Raw genomic sequence first — 23,009 nt, 5'->3', positions numbered from 1 at the left:
ACGCAGTTCATGTAAAAAAGCTCCTGATTATTAAAGAACGGAAAACGGTGAAAATAAACATTGTTTTCCCATAAATTCACATTTTGAGTCATTTAAAAAGAAAAAAGAAAAATCTAAATCTTATGAGAGCAGTCATCTTTGAATGAGAAAGTTGGAATTTTCTTTTCAATCAATATACGGAGAAATTAATTTAATTTGAAGAGAACAAAGTCCTAATTGTGTCTAGCTCGGGTGTAGTTGTGCATTTGTGTCGTCGGGCGTATTATCAGCGGGGAAAATCGTCCCTCGTCAGTAATAGAATGTGTCAAGGTAGATGCCGGTGCGATACGGCGGAAGAAAAACAAAAAGTGGGGGAGGGAGGGAGGCCGGGGAGGCTGAGGGTTGGCATATGTTCGGACGCGTGTCTGAGTAAATAAAGCTCAGCGTCGGGAGACACACCGCACTGTTGAGCGCCATCGGCGAGGCAAAGCAAACACGGACGCCCGGAAATGGAAAAATTTGGACCGACTGCAAGCCGGGGCGCAGTTGCTACGTAAACGACGTCGGCTATGCTATGCTAAGCTACAGCGTGTCGAATGCATTTTCAGGAACAAAGCTACAATATTTTGTAATAGATATCTCCTCACTCGGGTCACGGGCGTGCTGGACCCTATCCCAGCTACCTTCGGGCGAGAGGTCACCCGGGGTACACCCTGAACTGGTCGCCAGCCAATCGCAGGATTACGAGAATAAAGCCCCAATATTAAGAGAATGAAGCAATTTTTCTCATACAAGTCGTAACTTTAAGAGCATACGATTCAATGTGTGTTTTTTTTGAGGAGCATGGAAAGGTTGATTTGTTCCATTTTGTTGTTTGTCTGGTCTATTGTGGTGCACTTATTGAACGATTGCAAAATGGCAGCGCGATTATTCATAATGGCTCCGTGACTTCATGCGCTAATGTCTGCTTTCAGAAGCCCGGCCAGCGTCACATCTTTTCCATCGGCGGACGAGCGGCGCTTGGGAGCGTCCGCCGCCCCCACCGCGCTGACATTTACAGCTTTTTGTTGGACCGTCAGCGTTTGCCATTTTCCTTTGCCTTTCTTTTTCTCCTCCAAAGTCTTTCTTGTGGAGACGACGTTTCCTTTCAGAATGATTCAAATGCACTCCCGCTTGTGTATTAGAGTGCACAATATTTACACTTGTTGCTAAGCTACTGGCTAATGTGACATTGCAATAGTACCTGACACGGGCACGTCGTGCTCCACAAATGACATCGAAATGGAGATTCCGAGATGAGACAACAACCCTGGATGAGTTGTGTGTAAAATATTAGCACTACAGAGTACCCAGGTTTTTACTAAGTAATTGAAGCTAACTTTAACACAAGTTACGACTGTCAAAGCAGCCAGAGTGTGTTGCGGCACTCCCAGGGCGTGGCTCTCTGAATAACCGAAGAGCACGCTATCGAACGGTCCGCAGTGTAGCAGAGTGTGTTGGGAATGCATTTCCGAACGCACCCTACCTTTCTTCGTTCAGTAACAGAAGCTTCCTTGCCAACTTTAACTCGAGTTTTTAATAAATAACTGAAGCTACAAGGCTACCTTCGCTCAGGATCAGGAGATTAAACTCGGATTTACTCTACAACTGAAGATGTTTAAATGCTCGGAAAATGAAGCTACTTGGCTACCTTTACTAAATGTTGACGCTACTTGGCTAACTTAAGTTTACTATATGACTGAAGCTACCTGGCAAATGTTGTTCACATAGACTGGGGGGGCGGAATGAAGCTTCTCGGCTAAATTTGGTTAGAAACGGAGGCTACTTGGCTAACTTTACTTACATTTACTATGTGACGGAAGCTAAGATGACGGCACTAGGCTAACTTTGCTCAGAAGCCTCAGCTAAGTTTACAATCTGACTGAAGCTACCTGGTTAAAGTTGCTCACATAGACTGGAAGAAAATTAAGCGAATACACCAACTGAACTTACTTGGTTAACTTTACGATACCACTGAAGCTACTTGACTAAATTTGCTCAGAAACTAAAGTGACCGTGCTATTGGCTCGAATAGACACGAGAAAACTGGAGCTCCTTGGCTAAATTTGCGTCGTTGCCATTTCTGGAAACGATGCGCTTTGAATCTCACCAATGCCCTCCACGACATTCGGTCCGTTTCCGCAAGCTTCCAGGAGACTGGACCGAAAAAGCCGTGAAATGATTGATGGAAATATATTCTCTATTTGTTCCTTCGATTGCTGCCTCCCCCACTTCCTCCCTCACTGACAGGAAGCCGCCGCCGCCAGTGGCTGACAGGCTCGCCACTGGATAAGTGGCTGTTGAAATATGGACGTATTCCCAGGAGTCTTTTCAGTAGGCACAGGTGCGCCTTTTCAGCGCACACCCGCCGCCAGCGGACACACTGACACACAAACACACACACACCGACACCTGCTCGGGTCAGCAGTAGTTGCCAAGGCCGATGATACCCCGCAGATGTTTGGCTCGCGTCGCAGGCCAAAAACTTTCCATTTTTAGATGGGAAGCGAGCGCTCGGCCAATCAGCCACATGCCGCGTACGGCGGCGAACGTTCCTTACGACGTCCGAAACGGTCGTGAGGCAAGCGGCCAGGCTTGGGGCTGCCGAGTCTGTTCGCGGAGACTCAAGAGGTGGGGGATTAAGTTGGATTTGGGAAGAAAGTAATTACTCGCACCCCCGTGGTGGTTGCCGTAATTTAATTACCTCTGCGACCCTCGTCACTGCCCGGCAACAAAGTACAGCCGAGGTGACGAGAGACCAGAACGCTCGCTTGTCGTGGACGCATTACATTGATTGGACATTTATTTGTATTAACATTATGACAGACATTTCAAATCCAATTTTGCAATTCAGTATACACCCGCTTGAAAAACTGCAAGTGATTGATGTTTAGAATTCCGTATTAATAGTTGATCCCAAAACACTTTAACATCATTTCAAACTCAGCTTACATTACCCTTAAAGATAAATTGCTTACTGATGATTTGATTTTGAAAAAACGTGTAGATGCGGTGGCGGCGGCACGGCGGGCGACTGGTTAAAGCGTCAGCCTCACAGTTCTGAGGACCGGGGTTCGATCCTGTGTGGAGTTTGCATGTTCTCCCCGTGCCTGCGTGGGTTTTCTCTGGGCACTCCGGTTTCCTCCCACATCCCAAAAACATGCATGCTAGGTTGATTGACAACTCTAAATTCCCCTTAGGTGTGAATGTGAGTGCAAATGGTTGTTTGGCTCCGGCACGCCCGCGACCCCGGTGAGGAGAAGCGGCTCAGAAAATGGATGGATGGGTGTAGATGCGGCGAAGATTCTCCGTAGCTTTCACTAACAACCCAGGCTAAACTTAGCCCCTCGCCAACATAAAAAGATATTAGTCTCTCAGTCGAGGTGTATCATTTCAACAATACTTCCTTGACACCAATTATTACTTTCCAAACAGACAGGGCTTTGGTGCCATGTTGTGGCATGTTAAGAGAGTTACAAAAAGACCACAAAAATATTCTAATTGGGTAATTTTTCAGTTGAGGAAAGGTTCCATAGGGAAAAAAAAACGTGACTAGGCTGGTCTAGGCTAAATCGATTACCGCTATCTCGTACAATACATCATCGATTCAACTCGATCAAATACTGATGTCACAATTTTGGACTTTTTCTCCCCAAATGACATTAAAACAACAAACAATTGGATGTAACACATTTCTTGGAAGTTTATTTTTATAGTAAAATAAAAGCAACATTTCTTTCAATTAATTTCCATACTTCCTCACGTAGATATCGCATGGTTGTCTCCCGATAAATTGATGATCACACAATTGCCCTCGCTGACACATTATGGATACAATTGGATATTGTTGATATTTGTCGCTGTCTGGAAAAAAAAACAACTTTGGTAACTTTGTCTTGAATGAATCTCTTCAGATACACGGATATCGTGGCGTATCGTACAAGGTTTCGCATGGTTCTTTAAATGGAGCAAACAAATATCGAAAGTCAAGATTTGTTTACACAAAAGATCATCTCCAAGTTAAACTCCGATATATTAACAACATCCTCCCAGTCGATACAAAGTTGCTGCTGTCTTGAATGTTGTTATTTTTATACCGGCAGTGACTTGGGGTGGGGGGGGGGGCCGCCCGCCGTCCACCTTAGCTGCAGATACGCTGCAGCTTCACTGCTGGAGCGAGCAAATGTTGTCAGTATCTCCGCTGAGTGTGTGTGTGTGTGTGTGTGTAGCAGATAAAAAAAACACAAGACGACAGCACAATTGCTCATTACGCAGAAGTGACTGTGTGGCGCAACGGAGCGTGTTTTCAGGAGTCGGCCGCGGTGGGCGGCGGGAGGTCCGATGATGGATGGCCTCATTGTACATCAGGTGTAGAAAACGCAGACGCCCCTTGGGTTTCCATTTTACTTTCATCCCACTTTCTATTTCTTTTATAGACCTTCACACGTACTTTGGTGGAAAAAGCTCAAGCGGTTTCTGGTTGCAGCACTCGTAAACAAAACCCTTTCATGTCATTCAACAAAGGCAGAGCGATTGGGAAAACAGCGGAATGGCTTAAATGATGCTTTTAGTCTTCTTCTCTTCCGCCGTAGTTTGAATGTGTAAAGTGTCAATCGAAAAGAAGATTTTATGCGAGGTAAATTGCTTCCAAGGGAGACGGAATGCTGGCCCCAATTGAAATTTCACATGGTAAATTGATGAAAAAAATACAAGTGGCGGAAACCGAAGGCATACACTGAACAATAATACAATGGCAACACATTGTCGCAACTCCAAAATCAGAAGACAAAAGGCCTATTTCTCTCAAATAGTGTTCACAAATCTCTTAATCTGTTAATGAGCATTTCTCTTTAGCCGAAATAATCCATCCACCCACTCCATATGGTCAAATTTTAGAGTGGCCTTTTATTGTGGACAGCCTAAAGCACACTTGCGCAATAATCCCACCATCTAATCCGCAATTTACTATGCCACACCTGTGAGGTGGATGGATTATCTCAGCAAAGTGCTCACTGACACACATTTAGACATAAACAGGACTTTTGTGTACACAGAAAAAGTATTTGAGCTAAGATCATAAAAAAATGAGAGGGACCGGCTAAATATTTGACTTTTCTGTTGCTCGGAAGAATGGCGCTGCCATGCATTTTTGATAGCGTGCTGCAGTAGTCGTTAGCTCGCAGGATAACACGTTGCTAAATTACTCGAAGACAACCCAGCCAAACATTTTCTCCAGAACTAACTACGAATTTAATGATGGAGGTTTGGTTCTCAATCTGTCGTTACATCTTACGAGCTTTTCTGTACAAGTATGAATGACATCTGCTTGATTTGGCTTCGTCACTCACAGGTTTCGCTGGATTAACTTTTTAAGGAAAGCGAAGAGAAACCTCACGCTAAACTGCAACCACAACAATATTTTGCCACCGTTTTCACTTCAAATCCCCGGGAGTCAATCAGTTTCTGTGCCTGGCGCCTAATGTTTACAAACGTGATGAAATGGTGCTTAGCGGACAGAAAGACAGACGTCCATGCGGCGGACATCCGGCGCGGGACGGCCTGGACGGCACCTGGCGGCTTTGATGCTGTCAGCCTGGCAGAAAGAGGCTGCCTCAAATAGCACTAATTACAACAAGAGAGCCTAATCTCAGCTCCGGGGGAGGAGGGAAAGCCACGCGGGGGGCGGTGGGGTCGGACTCGCCAAGGAAAATGTGACATCATCCCTCTGAGGTCACATTGACAGGACCCTCCATCGTGCCCATTTCCTTCAAGCAGTGCTTCTCCACCGTTGTCAAACTGCAACCAGCATTTTATTACGGTCACCAAGCCACAACCCACTTTTAATGGCATTATTATTCAATAACACGGGGAGAAGTCCAGGTACCACTAAATAGTCAAATTAAACACCACAAGTGCATGCTCAAAATAAAACCACGGCATTCCACTTATATCTTGGCATTAATCTGCTCTTCTTATGCAAAGTCCCTGACCAAATATGTGGGAACTCTGTATGATACAGAAGTGTGCCAAATATGATAACTAGCAACCCTTTACTGCTCAGTGACTGTTTTTTTTGTTGTTGTTTTTTTGTCAGTGTCTTTATGTCTCAAAAGTGTTCTCTGTCTGTTGTCGTACGAGAGCGGCTCCAACTACCGGAGACAAATTCCTTGTGTGATTTTTGGACATACTTGGCAAATAAAGATGATTCTGACTCTGATGAAAAAATGTACCGTACCACCCCAAGAAATAACGCTAACTCATTCACTGCCAGCCTTCCCAGTTAACATGGATATTTGACTTCTAAAGCCGTCAATGGCAGTGAATGTGTTTTTTAATGACACATGCCAGTCAAAATGTTATTTTCCAAATAAAAGGCAACAACTGCAGGTACAAAAGTACATCCATCCGTTGTCAATACCACTTACTTCAAAACATAACTCTTCATCTTGAATCTTTTTGTTTTTTGACACACTTGTCATAACGTTATTTTCTGACTAAAAGAGCAAGTCTGATCTGTTAACTATTTCACCGTACACAGGCTCCTCAGTTTATGACGGGCTTAAGTAATCCGAACTTGTACGTTATGTAGAATTATAGTAAATATTTAATTGAAAAGCACTTATTGTAGGCCGTAAATATAAAAGTAATCCAATGAAAAATAGTAAATATGATGACCAGGTATTCTTACACCACCGCAAAGACGTTCTGCCGTGAGTCGTTTTAGCCCAGGAAATTGGGTGAAAGGAAGTCGGCCCACAAGCCCCCCCATTCGTCTTCTCCCAGTTCAGCCGCTCCGCCACTTCGGATACATCACGACCAATAAGAGAGAAATTGGACTTTTCTCGGCGGGTCCCGGCTCGGCACGCCGGCCGCATCCCGGGCCAGAGCGCCGCGCTGACCCATAACGAGCACGAGATCACGCGCCACGCCTCGGGAAACCGCCGCTGAACTCTGCCTGAACCGACACTGCCGCTGAGATAAAGACGACTGCGAGGAGGGGGAAAATAAAGAAAACATTGAGACGCGACTTTTCTGGCCATCAAGGCAGTTTAACAGCCGAGACGAGTCGAACAAATGCTTGCTTTACCGTTACGGCCTTTACCGAGAGAGGGAAAGTGGCAGGAAAGGAGATATTGGGGTGTCTTATTTATTTTATTAGTATAGGTTAGTATCAGATGTACAGTTAAGATGTATATGAAAAATATGTAAAATAGCCTATTTTATTACAATCATTGAAGTTTGTATTTCATTATTTGTAATTACACAAAAAATTCACCATTTAATGCAAATGCAAATTTAGATCAAAAAAAGGTTTTATTTCAATAATATTTTAAATTGTATTTATAATCAACAATTATTAAATTAGAAATCCATTTTAAAAAATACATTTTCACAGAATTACACGCAGTTGTTGATGCAAAACATGTTGCAGCCAGCACAGACACCAGCGCTAACATCAACAAAATTAAAAGCACTCAGGGGGATTAAAATGTGATTAATGAATGAAAAAGCCTCGAATTAAGTAGATTTTTCTTGTCCTTTTCTCTCTCTCACCTAGTAGTCCCAGTTTCGTAACTCAGACCTCCTCTTCCTGATTCCCAAAACCTGACTTTAAAAAAATAATAAAACTCAAAACAGGAACGAGGCGGCGAGTAGCGCGAGGCCGTCTCACTTGCACGCGTCCCCCTCATTAAAAATGCGCCGCTAAATATGCGCGCGTCACAATGAGCGCTGGTGAATATTTGCTGTTCAGCAGCCATCTGCAGCCTTTCTCCCGCTCTCCCTGCTGCGTTTTCACGTTTTCCCGTCCGTGCCTTCTGCTCATCACCTCGTGCCACTTTCCGCAAGAAAAAAAAACAACAACAATGGCGGCGGGGGTGGGGGGGGCACGCAATTCGGACCCCCTCGACCTTTCGCAGCTATCGCTAAATGTCATTCCCGCTGGAGAATTCCTGATACCGTCCAAAAGCGTCTCCATGCTCCACAAGCGTTGCTTATGTAACGACAAGTAGGAGAGGCAATCTTTGGATCATGAGGGGTGCGGCGGCAAGGGGGGCCACACTCCGCCAGAGAGATATTACCGCGGTAATCTATACGGAAATGGAGGAGCTCGGCGGAGCAGGCTGACCTTGAAGAATTTAACAGAGGATTAGACGATGAGAGTTTATTCTCTTTTTTTGGGGGGGGCGGGGGGGGGGAGTTTCCGTGGTTCAAAGCACATCGCAGCTGATGAGCTAGTTGACAAAAGCACAGTCAGTATTGACAACTTAGCAAGTTGGTCGCTAGATTTAATATTTATAATAATAATAATAGATCAAATTTACTTTGCGCTTTTATTAAAACTGGGGGGGAAAAAATTACCTTCTTAAAACAAGTAAAGATAAAAAAAAAAAAAAAAAAATGTTAAACAAAACATTTATCCCAAAAATAAGTGAAAAAAAATTGGAATTTGCTTCATGAAATTCTTCAAATAAAATATTCTGTATCTTAAAACAAGTCTTTTAGTCCTGCTGAAACTTTAGGAGTCAAAACTGTCTAAAGATAAAAGTACAGTAAGATTTTTTCACGAGAAAGAAGATGAATTCACGAGGTACGATTTTGCAGCATACTCAAAGATGAGGTCATTGTGCGGGAAATTTCGTTCTTTTTAAAATGTATTTCTTTATTTTTGCCTTTCCACATACTATTTCCCAGCAGTTAGCCGCTAGTGCCAACTGTGACTTCCGCCCCGTCGTTCCGCGGCTCAGCACGTCGACGCAAACGTCCTCGGCCTTATCGCGAAAGCGCTCACAAATACCTCCGAGGCGGACCTTTTGTCGCAGACAGCGGCAAACAAGATTACGGCGACGGCCTCGTCGTCCCGCCGCCGCTGTCGGAGTTCAGAGACGAAGACGCACTACGGGAGGCGAGTCTCCAAGTGGGAAAAAAATTATCTTGCACACGCACATACACAAGATGCAAAAAAAAAAAAAAAAAAAAAAAAGCCTCCCCCGTCTAGTTCAAATGCATTTCAAGCATTGATTTTGTAATTTTCAAATTCACTTATCTCCTTAAATAATTGTTTTAAAAAGGAGAATGACTATTCATTTATTTTATTATTGGATATACAGTATTTGCATTTGCAGTCATTCTCTACTTTTCAAGATGCATTGTGAGACAGATTGAGGGCATGATATAGGGGGGAAACATTCCAACAGCGCTTGAAAATGGCAAACTCACTTTCCAAGGCAGCGAATCGTGGAAATGTTGACTTTCTTCCTGACACTGTTGAACGTTGGGGTCTTCATCTCACCGAAACGTCTCTTATGCCACGGTTGCATAACGTCTTTCAGCAAGGGCAGGCGAGCCGAACTAGGCCAGCGGGGGGGGCGGCGCCGGTTGCAAGCGGGGGGGTCGTCCCCATGGCGACAGCATCCAAAGAGCCAGATGCACCTGTGTTAGATCAGCCAGTATTCTTTTTTTTTTTTTTTTTTTCCCCCATCTGCAAGGGCGTACGTACGGCGAGAAGTGCCAAGATGGGTCTGTAACCTCCTGTTTGACCTGTAAAAAATGTTCGAGCCGTGTCTCGGAGTTACCCAAAGGGTCACGGGAGGGAAGCGCGGCAATTTGGATGTGATGTTTGGAGGTCGCTCCAAGGTGACAGGAGGGCTGCGCTGGGTTCCTGTTTGCCAAACGAGGCCCCCATTGTCAGCTAGAGAGAAGCTCTCACATCAAAGCCGGTGCACCGGAGCGTGCACGGGCGTCTCTTTGAGGAGCTCCGACGCCATTTTCAAGCACGGCCGAGAGCACTTTCAGCTCTCCTGGCACCTTTCGAGCTGCGAAACCCCCCCCCCAAATTTTTTATTTTATTTTTTTAAAAAGCGTCATGCCATTTTAGCACAAAGTAAAACAGTACAGTGCAGTAGTGGTTAGCATGTTGGAAGCTTGAATCTGGGCATGGTTCTGTGGGTTTTCTCCAGGTTCTCCAATTGCAAGAATTGTAAAGCTGCTTTCAAATAAGGACTCCCATGTAACTTGACATATTAAGACTTTTTCCACTGAAATAGCTTTTGATTTCAGTAAACATGATATCCCAATTCTGCAAATCCAACAAATGACTATTTTCAGTTCTTTACAATCTAGAAAATGTTTTCAAACTGTTGTGTGTCATAATTTTTTGGGGAAAAAAAAAAACATCAATGGGAGTTTTGTTCAAAAACATTCAAAATTAGACTCTTAACGGTTGACGACTTGAAAATTATGCCGACTGTCATTTCCATAAAGTGAGAAAAAAAGTCATTTGCATAATGATTTGGAACGCCGTGTAGTATAGTACATACCTGTACATAACAGGCTGCTATCAGGTGTTGTAGTATCACAGTGTTTTTAGAATGAGTTCAACTATGGATACATTTGTAAAGTATCCATCTTTAGTATCACCGAGTCAAAAAGCTAATAAAATGGCTAATGGGAAAGTAGTAAGTAATAGGTGATTATACAGGTACACGTAAACACAAAGTACTAGCCGATGTTGTACAATAACGCAGTCGTCAGCGTCGCTCGTCTCCGTTGTCTGGCGATGCAGCTCGCGAGTTTATTCTCAGAAGGTGTGAGAAACCTGACGCACTTTGCCGAAATAACCGCACACTTTCGGTTGCCACGGCAACTGGGGTCGGCGTGACGCAAAACGGCTTGGAAGTCGCACATCGGGCTAATTGCACTTGGAACGTCTCAAAAGGCCCGTTTCTATGTGGAGGTGTCAGGTTGGAATTAAGAAAAAGGAAGGGGGTGGGGGGTGGGGGGGGGGGGGGGCGTGTTCTGGGGGGCCGCACAGGCAGAAGATTGGCTGCCGTCGCAACACTGCAAACAGACAACATGAATTATGTTCCCGTGTTCATTTTTTTTTCAGCCGACCGGCAGCCAGCGCTGCATTAAACAAGCATCTGGGTGCTTTTGGCTCAGGATGCCGACCGCGGTGGTTTAACGCCGCTCTGGTCGTCACCCCCCTCTGACGCTTGGACAGTGCCCCCCGCTCCACCAAGAGAATTCACGCCTGTGACTATTGTTGTATGCGTTGTTTGTATGCGTTGCTGCTCCATGTGTGTTAAAGCAGCAGTTGTTTGAAGGTTTATACTTACTTATACTTAGGTTTATGCTACTTTCCATTAGCCAGTCTATGGCATTTCATATTTGATGTTAGCATTATGCTAGCAGGATTTCGCAAAATTACATGACATGCTTTGGTTGGGATTAGTTTTGATAGGAGGCTTGAGTACGCTTTTATTTATCTATTGTTGTGGTTGTTGTTACACGTACAACTGCAAAGCTAGTGTATGTGTGTGTGTGTGTGTGTGTGTCTAGGGGCAGAAATTACTTTTATATTTTAGTTTATATATATATATATATATATATATATATATGGTCTCTCCATATTGTGGATTTTCCCCAATTGCAGGTGGTTTTGGAACATATCCCCCGTCATAAACACGGTTCAAGGTTGTTTTGCTTTGTTGCGAGTTGGCGCCAGATAAATCGCCACCAGCCTCTCAACAAGTCTCAAGAACACAAAGACAAACCGAGCGCATCTGTCTGCTGCCGGCCAGCTAAAAGCAGGCTCGCACCGCAGCGATTAAGCCCACCGGCGCCGGTGTCGGAGCTCAGATACGTTGGCCTCGGGCGTCCAATGAGTCACGAAACGCTGATCTGAGAGCAGCTTGAGACTTGCTCCATACATTTCACATTGGCACTTTTCTCTGTGTTTTTTTTTATTTATTTAAATCAGAAACTGTATTTTTGTGGAAAAAAAATAAAAAATAAATCAGATTTAATTTGAAGGCCACAACGCCTAGCCCTACAAGAACCAGTAAAGGTTGCGCTCGAATGATAAGCTATAGAAGCAACCAGGCTAAGAAGATGCCGGCTGGGTGACCGCAGAGCCTGGCGTCGGGTGTCGTGCAGCGGCGGCGAGCAGGGTCGGACCTTTTTTGTTTGTCATATCTCCTCCAGCTCGGGGTGACCGCAATGTGTCCGAGACACTTTGGCTCACAGAGGACACATCAGACCACCACAAGGGAGTTGGTGGGGGGGGGGGGAGGGGGGCGTCCCTTAGGACAAGCCTTGTCCTCTCTCGCCGTGTCACCGTCACGCTTTGATGCTTCGTGAACGGCAGAGGCGACGGCGGCCTCCGGCATGACACACGAACCTACCAGGAACTGCTGTCCATGTTAAGACCCGCAACTGAATTCTCAATGCCTCTCTTATGGGAGAATTCAAAAGCTTCAGCATGTAAATTAAACGACAGTTTAGTACATTTTTCTAATTAAAACCACATTTTAAAAAAATGTGTGTTGGCTTTTTTGGGAGGCTGGAACAGATTAATTGCATTTCCATTCATTTCATTTCAAACTCATCACAAGATTACCGTGAAAAGTTCAGAAAAACGCACGTGAAGTGCGCATGTGCATGCATATTCGGCAAAGACTCTCCGTAGATTCCACTTACAACCCAGGCTCAATTTGGCACCTCCCCGACATACAAAGATACTAGTCCCTCAGTCGAGATTTGTGACTTCTCGGTATTTTTTGACGCTGTCAACTAGCGATTCAACATTTGGAATCGCAGCCAAACTAGTTGCAGACAGTCAGCGACTCGTAAAAACTAGTTGCAGAACCACACAAAGTGGCTCATATGACTGACACTGCGTCCTTAAACATGAAGCCGACGAGCACAGGTGCTTGTTTATCTGCAGAAGATGATGTGCCATCATGCGGATTATGAATGTAAAGCGCGTGAGAGTGACACGAGATGGGCTTGATTCATCGAACCGGGCAGGAAATGAAATTGCTGCGAGACGAGATTAAAAGCGGGGCACGGGGAAACGTGGCCGTGGCGGCGGCTTTCATTATGAGACGCTGACCACAGGCCAAACGAGCGAAGGATGCTCGTGACAGACCGACGTCTCACTCTGGATTGTTTTCGTGGATCTTTGCGTGTTTCCGTCTACCTACCTAGCTATCGATAGCTGTTGATGACGCCGGAAAGGTCATCTCTACCCACTACAACATAACATGGGTAAGCAAAAGCCTATTTGTCACAGCTGAACAACAAAAAGGTGCAGAAGGACTTGCAAGTTAAACGTGATTAATACGCACGCTAATGGAAGGCACGTTCCAGAGGAAGATAGAGTAGGTACGCGGGGGCGCCGCACATCAATCATAGCTGACAGCCGCGAGTGTGACCCCAACGCGGCAGAAAGTGATAATTACTCATTTGTGACCTGAGTGGCAAAAGACGAACATCAAAGTGCGCAGAAAGGACCGAGATTTGACGGCCACAACCAATCGGATACAGAAGGCGTGACCGCCAAGATGTCATTAATTTGCCGCGCAATTGCGGGCACACCCCCGCAGCCTGGCGCTGACCTGTTAGCTTGGGCTTAAGGAGCTTTGCTGAAACTATGGCGGAATGTCCACCTTCAGAAAAAAATGTTCCTCCCTCGTTTTCCAACAACCGACACGGAATGAGCAACATTTCTGCTCGCCAGGTACGTGTATCACCACTTTTTGCTTGCTAACTGATTGTACAGCACCAAAGAAAATTCAACTTCAAGCCAATAATATTTAGTGTTATAGTAACACTCCATTACAAATCGCTCATACTAGCAGTGTAGCAGCCGTGGCTAACGTCGCCGTGTTTACAAGGCTAACACTAGCTTCGTACGGCTAGCGCTGCTGTTTTGTTGAAGCTAGATATGCGTTCTCTGGGACTTCTTACCACAGCTACACACTTTCGTAATTGCATTCCATTATGAATGGCCACGTTTGAGAATCGCACGTGTGTGCGCTAGTAAGGGGCGTGGCCTTGGGGGGTGGGGGGGGGGGATTAGTGAAGTGAGGATACATTCAAATCTTGCTAGCAGTTTAAACACTGCAAACCCCTCGTTAAAATGGAAACACAACACAATCCACAGTGGCCGTGCGATCCCACAGTGTTGTCTGCTGCATTTTTAGCTCGCAAATTGGAGTAAATTCATTTGAGAAGCTGAACCTGCGGCAGTTTTAAATCAGTAAAAGTCACCAAAAATGAAACGGGACAGTCAATTTGTGGTCGCCTCCTGGCATGGCGATCGCAGCTGCCGTGCAATCCCACAGTGCTGTGTGCTGAATATTACACCGCAAATCAGGGGACTGCCATTTGTGAAGCCAGTAAAAGTCACTGAAATGGAAAAAGAGCACCATCCGAGTGACCACAGAGGCCGTGCGATTCCACGGTTTTGTGCGCCGCAGCCTCAGTGCTGAATATTATATGGCAAATTGTTACAGTTTAAAATCAGTCAAAGTCACCTAAATGCAACTAGAACACTAGTTTGAATAACCACAGAGGCCGAGTGAGCCCAGTCTTGCGTGCTGCATATTAGATTGCACGCCTCCAGATCTCATTATAGGGAAGCAACAGGACAACGTCTGCATGTCCAATGAGCATCGTGACTCTCATTTGATTGATAGTGTGCGCCTCGCAGAAGGCTTTTTGGCAAATACAATATAATCACAGCACAATCAAACGTTCGGAGTTGCTCCGATTTACACCGTCTATTACATAACCGAGACACTTACGATATGTTCGCTCTGACGGGGGTCCTTCCACTCCTACCGTCACAGTGGCGTTTGCTGAAAGAGAAAAAGCAAGCAATTTGAAGATGAAGTCCATGCAAGGGCAAGCCAATTGTAAATCATGAGCCCGGATGATGAACTCATGTTTTAAATAAGGCTCTTTGGGCCTGAAGGCAGATGGGCTTCGCTAATTAACACAATTAATTCCACCTAAGACTGCTATCGGGAAGAAGAAGACATACTACGACTCCCAAGTCATCATCTGTGTCGCCAGGAGAGCAACGTTCAGGAAGGTTTCTGATGGATGGGCTCGTGCTTGAACCCTTGCTTTGACCTTCCACCAAGTTTGCTCAAATTGGACCAAATACTGCAGCACCCAAAAAACTGAATTGTGCTTTGAGCTTTGCTTGTTGAATTGGTCGGAAATTAGTTTTAGGTACAGGTTTTCACCTGCAAGTTCTATTTGTATCATGAAACTTATCACGGAGTCCGAATCGCAGCCGTGGGCTGCAATCATGTGGGCTGGACCGAAGCAAATATTCTACAAACCGTGGACACCGGTTAGGGCAGGTGAAGACGGAGCAAATGTCTTCCTTTGTGTTCAAATGAAAGATTGGACTGAGAAAAGGCAAACAATAATTCTGTCTGTCTACACAGAAGTATAACAATGCTCTCGGGATTTTGGGCACAGTTCTCATCTTTAAGACACCTTAGAATGTCTACCATTAAAGTTAAGGGCGACTTTAACAGCACGATATAAAATCTAACTAAGCACAACAATGCTGACCTGTCCTGCCTCGGTACTAATAATATCCAGAGCAAACATTCATCCTGCATCTGGCCCATTATTATCGCGGAGGCTCGCCCTGGCTGGTAAAGGAGTGTCCGAGGGAGCTTGGAGGTGCACATGTGGAGGTTTTGTTTTGTTGCAGATTACAGGTTTAGGTGGTTAAGGTTGAGGAGGAAAGGTAAAGGGCTAGGGTGAGGGCTAGAAGATTAGGATCAGGGTTGGAGTAGGGATTAGTGTTAGGAGGCAAGGTTTGGGGGGTTCCGCAACGGTTCAATTGAGGCAACTGGACTTGTTTCTTGAATTGTTTTCAATGCAATTCAATTTTGGTGGCTTACCATGACCTGGATGACTGAAAATCTACACAGACATGTTTGGAAGATTGAGGTTAGGGCTACTGTTTAGGGAGAAAGGGTTAGGTGGTTAGAGTAAGGTCGATGGTTGGGGTTAGGGTAAGGTTAAAAGTAAGAGAGCCGGGGGTTAGAGTAGTCTTAAGCGGTTTGGGTCTTGGTAAATTTTAAGAGATTGGGATCAGGGTTGGGGTTTGGGGATTTAGCAGTAGGATTGGAGGGTCATATTAGTGTTAAGAGGTTAAATGGGGAAAAGGTTACTGTAAAGAAGTTAAGAAGGTAGGGTGTTAGTGTAGGGGATAAGTGTTACGAATTGATGGGGTTAGGGGTTCAGATTTTTGTCATTCGTGCGGGATTACTGATGATTCTTTGAGGGTTAGGCTTCTGGTTACGGTTGGGGCATTTGCAACACGCCAACAAGATTATGAGGAACCCAGCACACGTGGTTGGGTTGAAGGGACACAAGGAAATGAGGACTGTGTAATGACAGACAGCGAGGACAATATGAGGCGCTGGCTCATCTAAGAGTGGAGATCTCAGCATCTGTTGATCAGGAAGCCCAAGGCAGCAGTGCTACAGGAACAATGGCAGGCGCATGTTTAACAGCAGGCACAATATCCGGCGTGGAGATATTACACCACGGAGGGAGGAGCTTTCATCACGCCATCCTCTTTCTATTGTCTCCTTTTGGATGTGGAACTTCCTTGCGGCCTTCCAAGCAGACTGGCAGCCTCCGCAAACAGGCGGGAGGGAAACGAGGCCCACTTGAACGCCGCTCAAGGACTTTGGCAGGCGGCCGGCCGGCGGTGGCGAGGAACGGCCGCGCCAAACCTGCGCACGAGGGCGCTTGCATGTTTGCGAGACGTAATGAAGCCGCCATACGATGATAACCCGCCCCCCCTCAATCCGTCCTCATCTTGGTGTTTACACGGCAAACATTACGCTCGGCTTGTTCAGACATCCGGAGTCGGAGCGACAATAGAGTCTGACTAGGCCTTGATTATGACCATCAACTTTGCTAGTGACGGTTCCATCAGTCAACTTCTTTAAATGGCAACGTAAAGCAAATCTCTGCTTACATTACAAAGAGTTTCTCGTCATGGGGAACAAATATTTTCTGATTATTATTTCTATTCTTATTTCTATTATGTGGAATAGATGAGATATTAAAGACACACTTTGGCTTGGATCCACCACAAGTTGGATTGTTTTGTCCAACATCTCATTCATGCCTTTGGTTCCTGTTACATCCAAGTTCTACTGAACATTTTGTAAGGACATAACTCGTGATAATTCCCAGAAATGTACAAAAAAACCTAGATAAAGCAGCGCATCATCAAATCTTCTATTGCACTTCTTATATTATAAACAGTTCCGAAACTTTGCTTATCAGTGGGGAAAAAATGATTAGTTATTAAATAAACACTTTAGTTTTTGTTCTAGATCTTACTTATGCCTTTGTCTCCTTCACATTTTTCTTGGTAAATGAGTTCTGTTACCATTCGTTTGCGTTTCGTGATGACAGATAACTTGCGATACTTCCGAGGAATGTACGACAATGTCAAGAAAGCGGCACATGATCGTATTGTCCGAGGCAACTGAAAGCGAATTTCCGCTGCTTTCGTTACAAACGGTTTGAAAACAGGTCATCGGTAAACCACTTACGTTTGTCTCTACCAACGACGTTTTGGGGCTAAGAAATACTTGCTTTGACTTATGACGTTTGCTTACGTTACTACTATTAGCGTTGGCTGCTCATACAGACTACAATGTATTCAGATTTACACACAAAATCAACGTTTTAAGTTTTAAACCGAGGACCCTGTGCAATAAAGACCCGCTTGTCTAATAACCAATAATTCAGGCACCAGGCATGTTCCATCCACGGTAAACAAGCGCTTGAAGCCAATTACCATAAAAGCGATGCCAATTAGAACCAGACAAATGAGCTAAAAACAGATGGTTGAGTCGCTTATGAACAAAATTGAAGCGACAGTAAGAGCAACAGCCTGTCTCCGAGAGAGGTCCGTGGAGGAGACGTCCCAGTGAAGCGCCGAAGCGCTAGTAAACACTTTTAAGCGGAGCACACTGAAGACGCATTACAAAGTAGGTCACGGATATTTGCCCCTTTTCAACATGGTTTTCCCCACGCTAAGCTAGCACAAAGGCCTTCTGAGTAGTCCGCCGTTCTCTCGTCGGGGTATTAGCGGCGAGGCGACATGAATAATTCTGTCCATTGAGGCGGGTGGAATTATTCAATATTTTGCCCGCATTGTTTTCTTTTTTTGGGGTGGCGGAGCCAAGTCTGTCAATCAACGTCTGTCTATCTTGACGTTAAAACATGCCGTGATTGCTCGGCGAAAAAATAGAAGAAACAGGCTGTGGCGGGTCTAATTATGCTGCCGTTGTCATCCCACTAAATTGGGTGACATTAAACGGCAGAAAAAAAGGGGGGGGGGGGGGGGGGGGGGGAGAAGCACTTTAGGCTAGTTTGTGCACCGAACTTGCCAACGTTACAATCAACGCATGCAAATGAAAAAGTAAACATGTGACAGGAATCCCAGAAATAGGCGGCGACACGCAAAGAATATTGAATGATGATATAACACAAGAAGATTCTTTCAAGATACAGATGTAGATTGTGTATTTGTCAATAATGCCACAATTGGGACAGTTTTTCACTCCTGTTTGTATGAATGTTTATATATACAGTATATTGTGCATAGGTTTATGATTGTTTGTATGTTTGGACATATTATACTCGAGCAAATCCAGTGCAAGACGATTTGATTTGTGTTGTTTATTTGTCTTATTCAAAATCTAATGCAGCGCTAAAGTAAGACCAAAGGTTTATTTCATTTTTTTTTTTTTACTGGTGGGGACCAATATATCCCAAAATTAAGTGTGTAGCTTTAGTATGACGAAAGAAGAAATATATGCATATATATATATATATATATATATATATATATATATATATATATATATATATAAATAAACATTTGTATTTTTTATTTTTATTTATTAATTTTTTTTTAAATGCATCAAGATCACTTTTGTTATCCAAAATGTAGTGCGTAGATTCAGTATGACCGAAAGATTATTTTAGTTTTTTTGCATGTTTTTTTTTTGGGGGGGGGTGCATCAACTTTGGTACGTCCATAGGACAATAAGATTGGTTTTTGTTTTTGGCTCAAGTTGTTTTCTGGTAAATGAAATCTACTGCGTAACTTCAGTTGGACCAAAGCACAATTTTAGTTTTTCTATTTTTGAGAATAAAGATGGTTTTTATTACCCGAAATCTATCACAAAGCTTTAGTATGACTAAAGGACCGTTTCATTTGATTCTACTTTTTATTGTCTGAGGCATAAGAAAATGTAACTGTAAAATTAAATGTAAAGTCACCTTGATTATAGGACAACTGGATTTCATTTAGTTTATTGTTTTTTTGGGCTCAAGATCAGTTTTGTTACCTGCATGTGCGTAGCTTTGGTGTGACAAAAGGAAAACTGTATTTTTGTTGTTTTGGGATGTATTTTGATGTTTTTCTCATCCCAAATAGAGTGCGTAGTTTCGGTATGAGCGAAGGACGAGTTGATTATTTCGAAATCAATTTAGTTGAAAACCCTGTAAGTGCGTTTGGTGATGTTGGTGAGTGATGGCTTGTTTTGGCGGGCTGGAGAGTGGCCCTCCACGGCCATCTGCGCCGAGCGGAACGCCCTTGAATCTGCCACTCCAATCAGTCGGCGTAATGACATTCAGATGGTCCGGCGCTGAGATGATGACACTTTTGCCCTTGGACGACCGCCGTGTTTGCGTTTAAAGTCTGACTCTGACCAGTCATGGATGTATTTTTTTGACTGCCTCTTTAACGCCATGGCGAGGTAAGAAGACTTCTGCATAAGCTGATGGCCCGCACGGTTTATTGGAGGAGACAAGCATGACCACGTGTGATGCGGCGGTGGCCTCCTCCACGGGGAGGGGGTGACCCACTTTACGCCCGGCATCCATCAAAAAGACGTGTTTAACTCAAAGGGAACGCCTTAACTCGCAGATGTTGAGGAGAAATTGCATAGAGCCAAAGAGGGAATGCAGTAAACAAGGTTTTCAGTCTAACACTCAATAGAAACCGCAAAGGATAACTGCAACAATCGACTGATTTCAGTAACAAATTAGCTGATTTTCCATTCTGGTGTCATTCTGTATTTATATTTAATCTAAATGTTGCAAGTATCAAGCATAATTAAGATGTTTTTCCTAATTATTTGTGTTGATGAGAATTTGCATATTTGGAGTGTGAGATTAGCGCACGCATGCTATCAAATCTCAGCCGCACACCAAAACCAATGTGATCCTCCTCCTGTTGGACGAGCAACAAATGCGTCCTGATGATCCTAAAAATACGCCGCTCGCTCGCTCGCCCGCAGTCAGAGTTTGTACGTCAGAAGCAGCTCGCCGCCCGGTCGTTAGACTGGTTTAATCGAGTTTGTGCGACGAGCACATGGCCCGAGCGCTGCACACATTTGGCTGCAAAGTACACGACAATCCAATTACGTGCGCAGGGAAACCTTGTTTGGGAGCGCCAGCCTCGGGATGGGAATGCTTAAAGGAGACATACAGTACTGTACTATGGAAAATTTACTTTTTAATGTTTGTATACAAATAGTTGCGTCTCTGGACGACGTTCGAGAACGAAGAGTGGAAAAGTTAGCAAAGATTGGCCTTCTTTCTTCCCAGCGGCGCATTGGTTATTCTGAGCTAACTCCGCGTTTTCGTGACCTTTAGTGCCTCATTAAAAAGAGTCGCTTCCGCCGTCTCGTCAAAGGTGACAAAAAAAAAAAAAAAAAGGGCCGACGTCAGTGACGGCTACTGCCAGGATGTCGAGACGACACGGGCTCCTGTGTTCAGACTTCTCCCCTTTGATGGCGACGGAAAGAAAAAAAGAGCGGGGGATGAATAACAGCGTGGGCCGGAGGTTAATGGCCGCCAATCAAAGCGACCAAAGTCTCTGTGATGGAAAGAAAACGCTGCGTTGCCCGGCAGGTCGCTTGAGCAATACCTGGAATATCAACCTGGTCGTCATTTCCCGGAATGTTCTGGAACTTTCCGCCTACCCACTCAGCTACTTAGCCGCTAATTAGCCAAGCTCATCAAGTCTGCGGGACATAAGACTTTTAATTACCTGCTAACCAAGTAAACCTTTCGTTTGTTTGTCCATTTCTGCAATTTTGTCAGTGAGCGAGCCCTTCGGAACGTTGCTCGTGGTGTCGTCACAATTTAGCTAATTTGTTGAAAAATCGTCCATAACTTGATAGCTCGGACCGTGCGTCCGCTATCATGCCAAAGCCACAAGGTAAGCAGAGCTGCAGTGTTTACACACACTCGAAAGTTCACCAACATTGTCGACACGGCGGCGAAAGGTATTTGTGCTACACTAACTGACAAAATGGAATTCTACTTGGTGATGAAGTGCTGCCTCCAAGAGTGAAAACAAGCTGCATTCATTTAGCCATATTTTTCCCTCAACTCAAATGAATGCATCTAACAAAATCATTGTTGAATTAATTGAAATAAAACTAGAAGTAAAATAAGTTTACATGCACAGTGGACCGCCACATATTCGCGGTTCGGCATTCATGACTTCGCCCATTTGCAGATTTTTGTGGGGGTATGCTCAGTTATTCGGGGAAATCTCCGCGTATTCATGTTTTTTCCCACTCTCTTTCTTTCTTTCTGGCAATTTTAAGGAGCAGATTTTTGCTTTTTCGCCGTCAGACTTGGTCCATATCGTCCGTGAGTAGCGGTGGTCTCCAGAACTGTACATTAACATTTGTATTTTTCTTTTTTTAACTAACTGGTTCATTTGCTAGAAATACATTAAAAAAAAAAAAAAAAAAAAAAAGTAAAATAATTCGACATTTTCCTTTAAATGTATTAGATAACAGATAAATGTATTTTTTTTGTAATGTATTGTAATAAAACAGAAAATAGTAAAAATATACAATTTTGACAATTAAAGCATGAGAATGAATGATTTTATTATGAAACTATATTTTGACATCTGCGATTGGCTGGCGACCGGTTCAGGGTGTACCCCGCCTCCCGTCCAAAGATAGCTGGGATAAACTCCAGCACGCCTGCGATCCCCATGAGGAAAAGCGGTCCAGAGAAAGGATGGATGGGTGCATTTCACATCCGCCGACGAAATTATTTTCATTTTTTTTTACCTGACCTATGAATGACCTGGCCCATCTGTCAATTTTCAATCAAATCAAACGAGCCCCAAAGCTCGCAAACATCTGCCATAAGCGCGTCTCCATGGAGGAGGTTGCAGTAGCCGAAGGCGACTCGCCTGCGGTCCCGCCGAGGACGAGCAATAAGCGCCGACGAGAGAGAAAGAGACAAGTGCAATCAGCCTCTCTCCGAGTTTGTAATTCTCTCGTTCCCTTCGTCCCATCGCATGCAAATGTAATTTATGCCGCGCCGGCCACCCACCCGGGACATTTGCATGTGGAAATTGCAGAGGTGAGATTGAAGTAGCGGTTCGTACTGTACCCGCAAGACATTCATATTCATCGCTTTATTTCAGAGGCTCGACAGGACGGCGCGGCGCGCAATCGGCGAGCATTTTATTGAAACGGTAAACACACTCGGGTGCCTCCATTCGGCCGCAAAGTGATCGTGCAAAGGAGAACGGCTAACACGCTATCAAGCGGGCCATCGGGCCTGCGATGAAGTGAGGCGGGAAGGACGGGAGGAATCGGCGCGACGTCGCCACGCTGTCGCCCGAGAGGACGACTCTGACCGGGGACCTCCCCCGAGGAAGGTGATGAGCCACGTAGTCGGCTATGATTTTTGTGGGCGAAGAACTCCTTTTGCTGCGCAGTAGCTACGTCTTTCGCAACATTGCCGAAACCAGTAGAGGGCGCTGTTACTTCAGGCCCCATTCGTTTGCTGCCCAAACAGGCGGTCACACAATCAAAAACTCAATTATCCCAAATGGTTTACTTTCAATGAGTCCAATACTGCAATACCACATACTTTATATTCACATTACAGACTGGTGTCGAGGGAATGGAGTGAGGTTCCACCAGGTGTGTGAATTTACCACATCAGTCATTTCTTTGAAAACATTGGAAACTACTCCAAGTGAACTATTTTGAGCGATACACAACAAAGTCCGTTCAAAATATTTCAATAATGTATACATTTACAACACAGTCTGTTGCAATGTGAACGGAGTGAGGTTCCCCTGGCTCGGTCAA

The 23,009-nt window shown here is 44.6% G+C and overlaps 1 protein-coding gene across 5 annotated transcripts in view; it reads right to left on the bottom strand.

Annotated features, from left to right (window-relative positions):
- syt1a (synaptotagmin Ia) overlaps positions 1 to 23,009 on the bottom strand; it is an 85,601-nt gene that overhangs the window by 40,453 nt on the left and 22,139 nt on the right. For all 5 annotated transcript variants that reach the window (XM_061761436.1, XM_061761432.1, XM_061761433.1 and 2 more), the window contains one exon: positions 14,610 to 14,663. In XM_061761436.1, coding sequence (XP_061617420.1) covers positions 14,610 to 14,663 — 54 coding nt within the window. The remainder of the gene's footprint in view (positions 1 to 14,609; positions 14,664 to 23,009) is intronic.

Source organism: Phyllopteryx taeniolatus, chromosome 22 (assembly GCF_024500385.1).
Source record: "Phyllopteryx taeniolatus isolate TA_2022b chromosome 22, UOR_Ptae_1.2, whole genome shotgun sequence".
In the NCBI taxonomy this organism is placed as follows: domain Eukaryota; kingdom Metazoa; phylum Chordata; class Actinopteri; order Syngnathiformes; family Syngnathidae; genus Phyllopteryx; species Phyllopteryx taeniolatus.
Note: the sequence above shows the minus strand (reverse complement) of the source record. Positions and strands in the feature narration are given on the sequence as shown.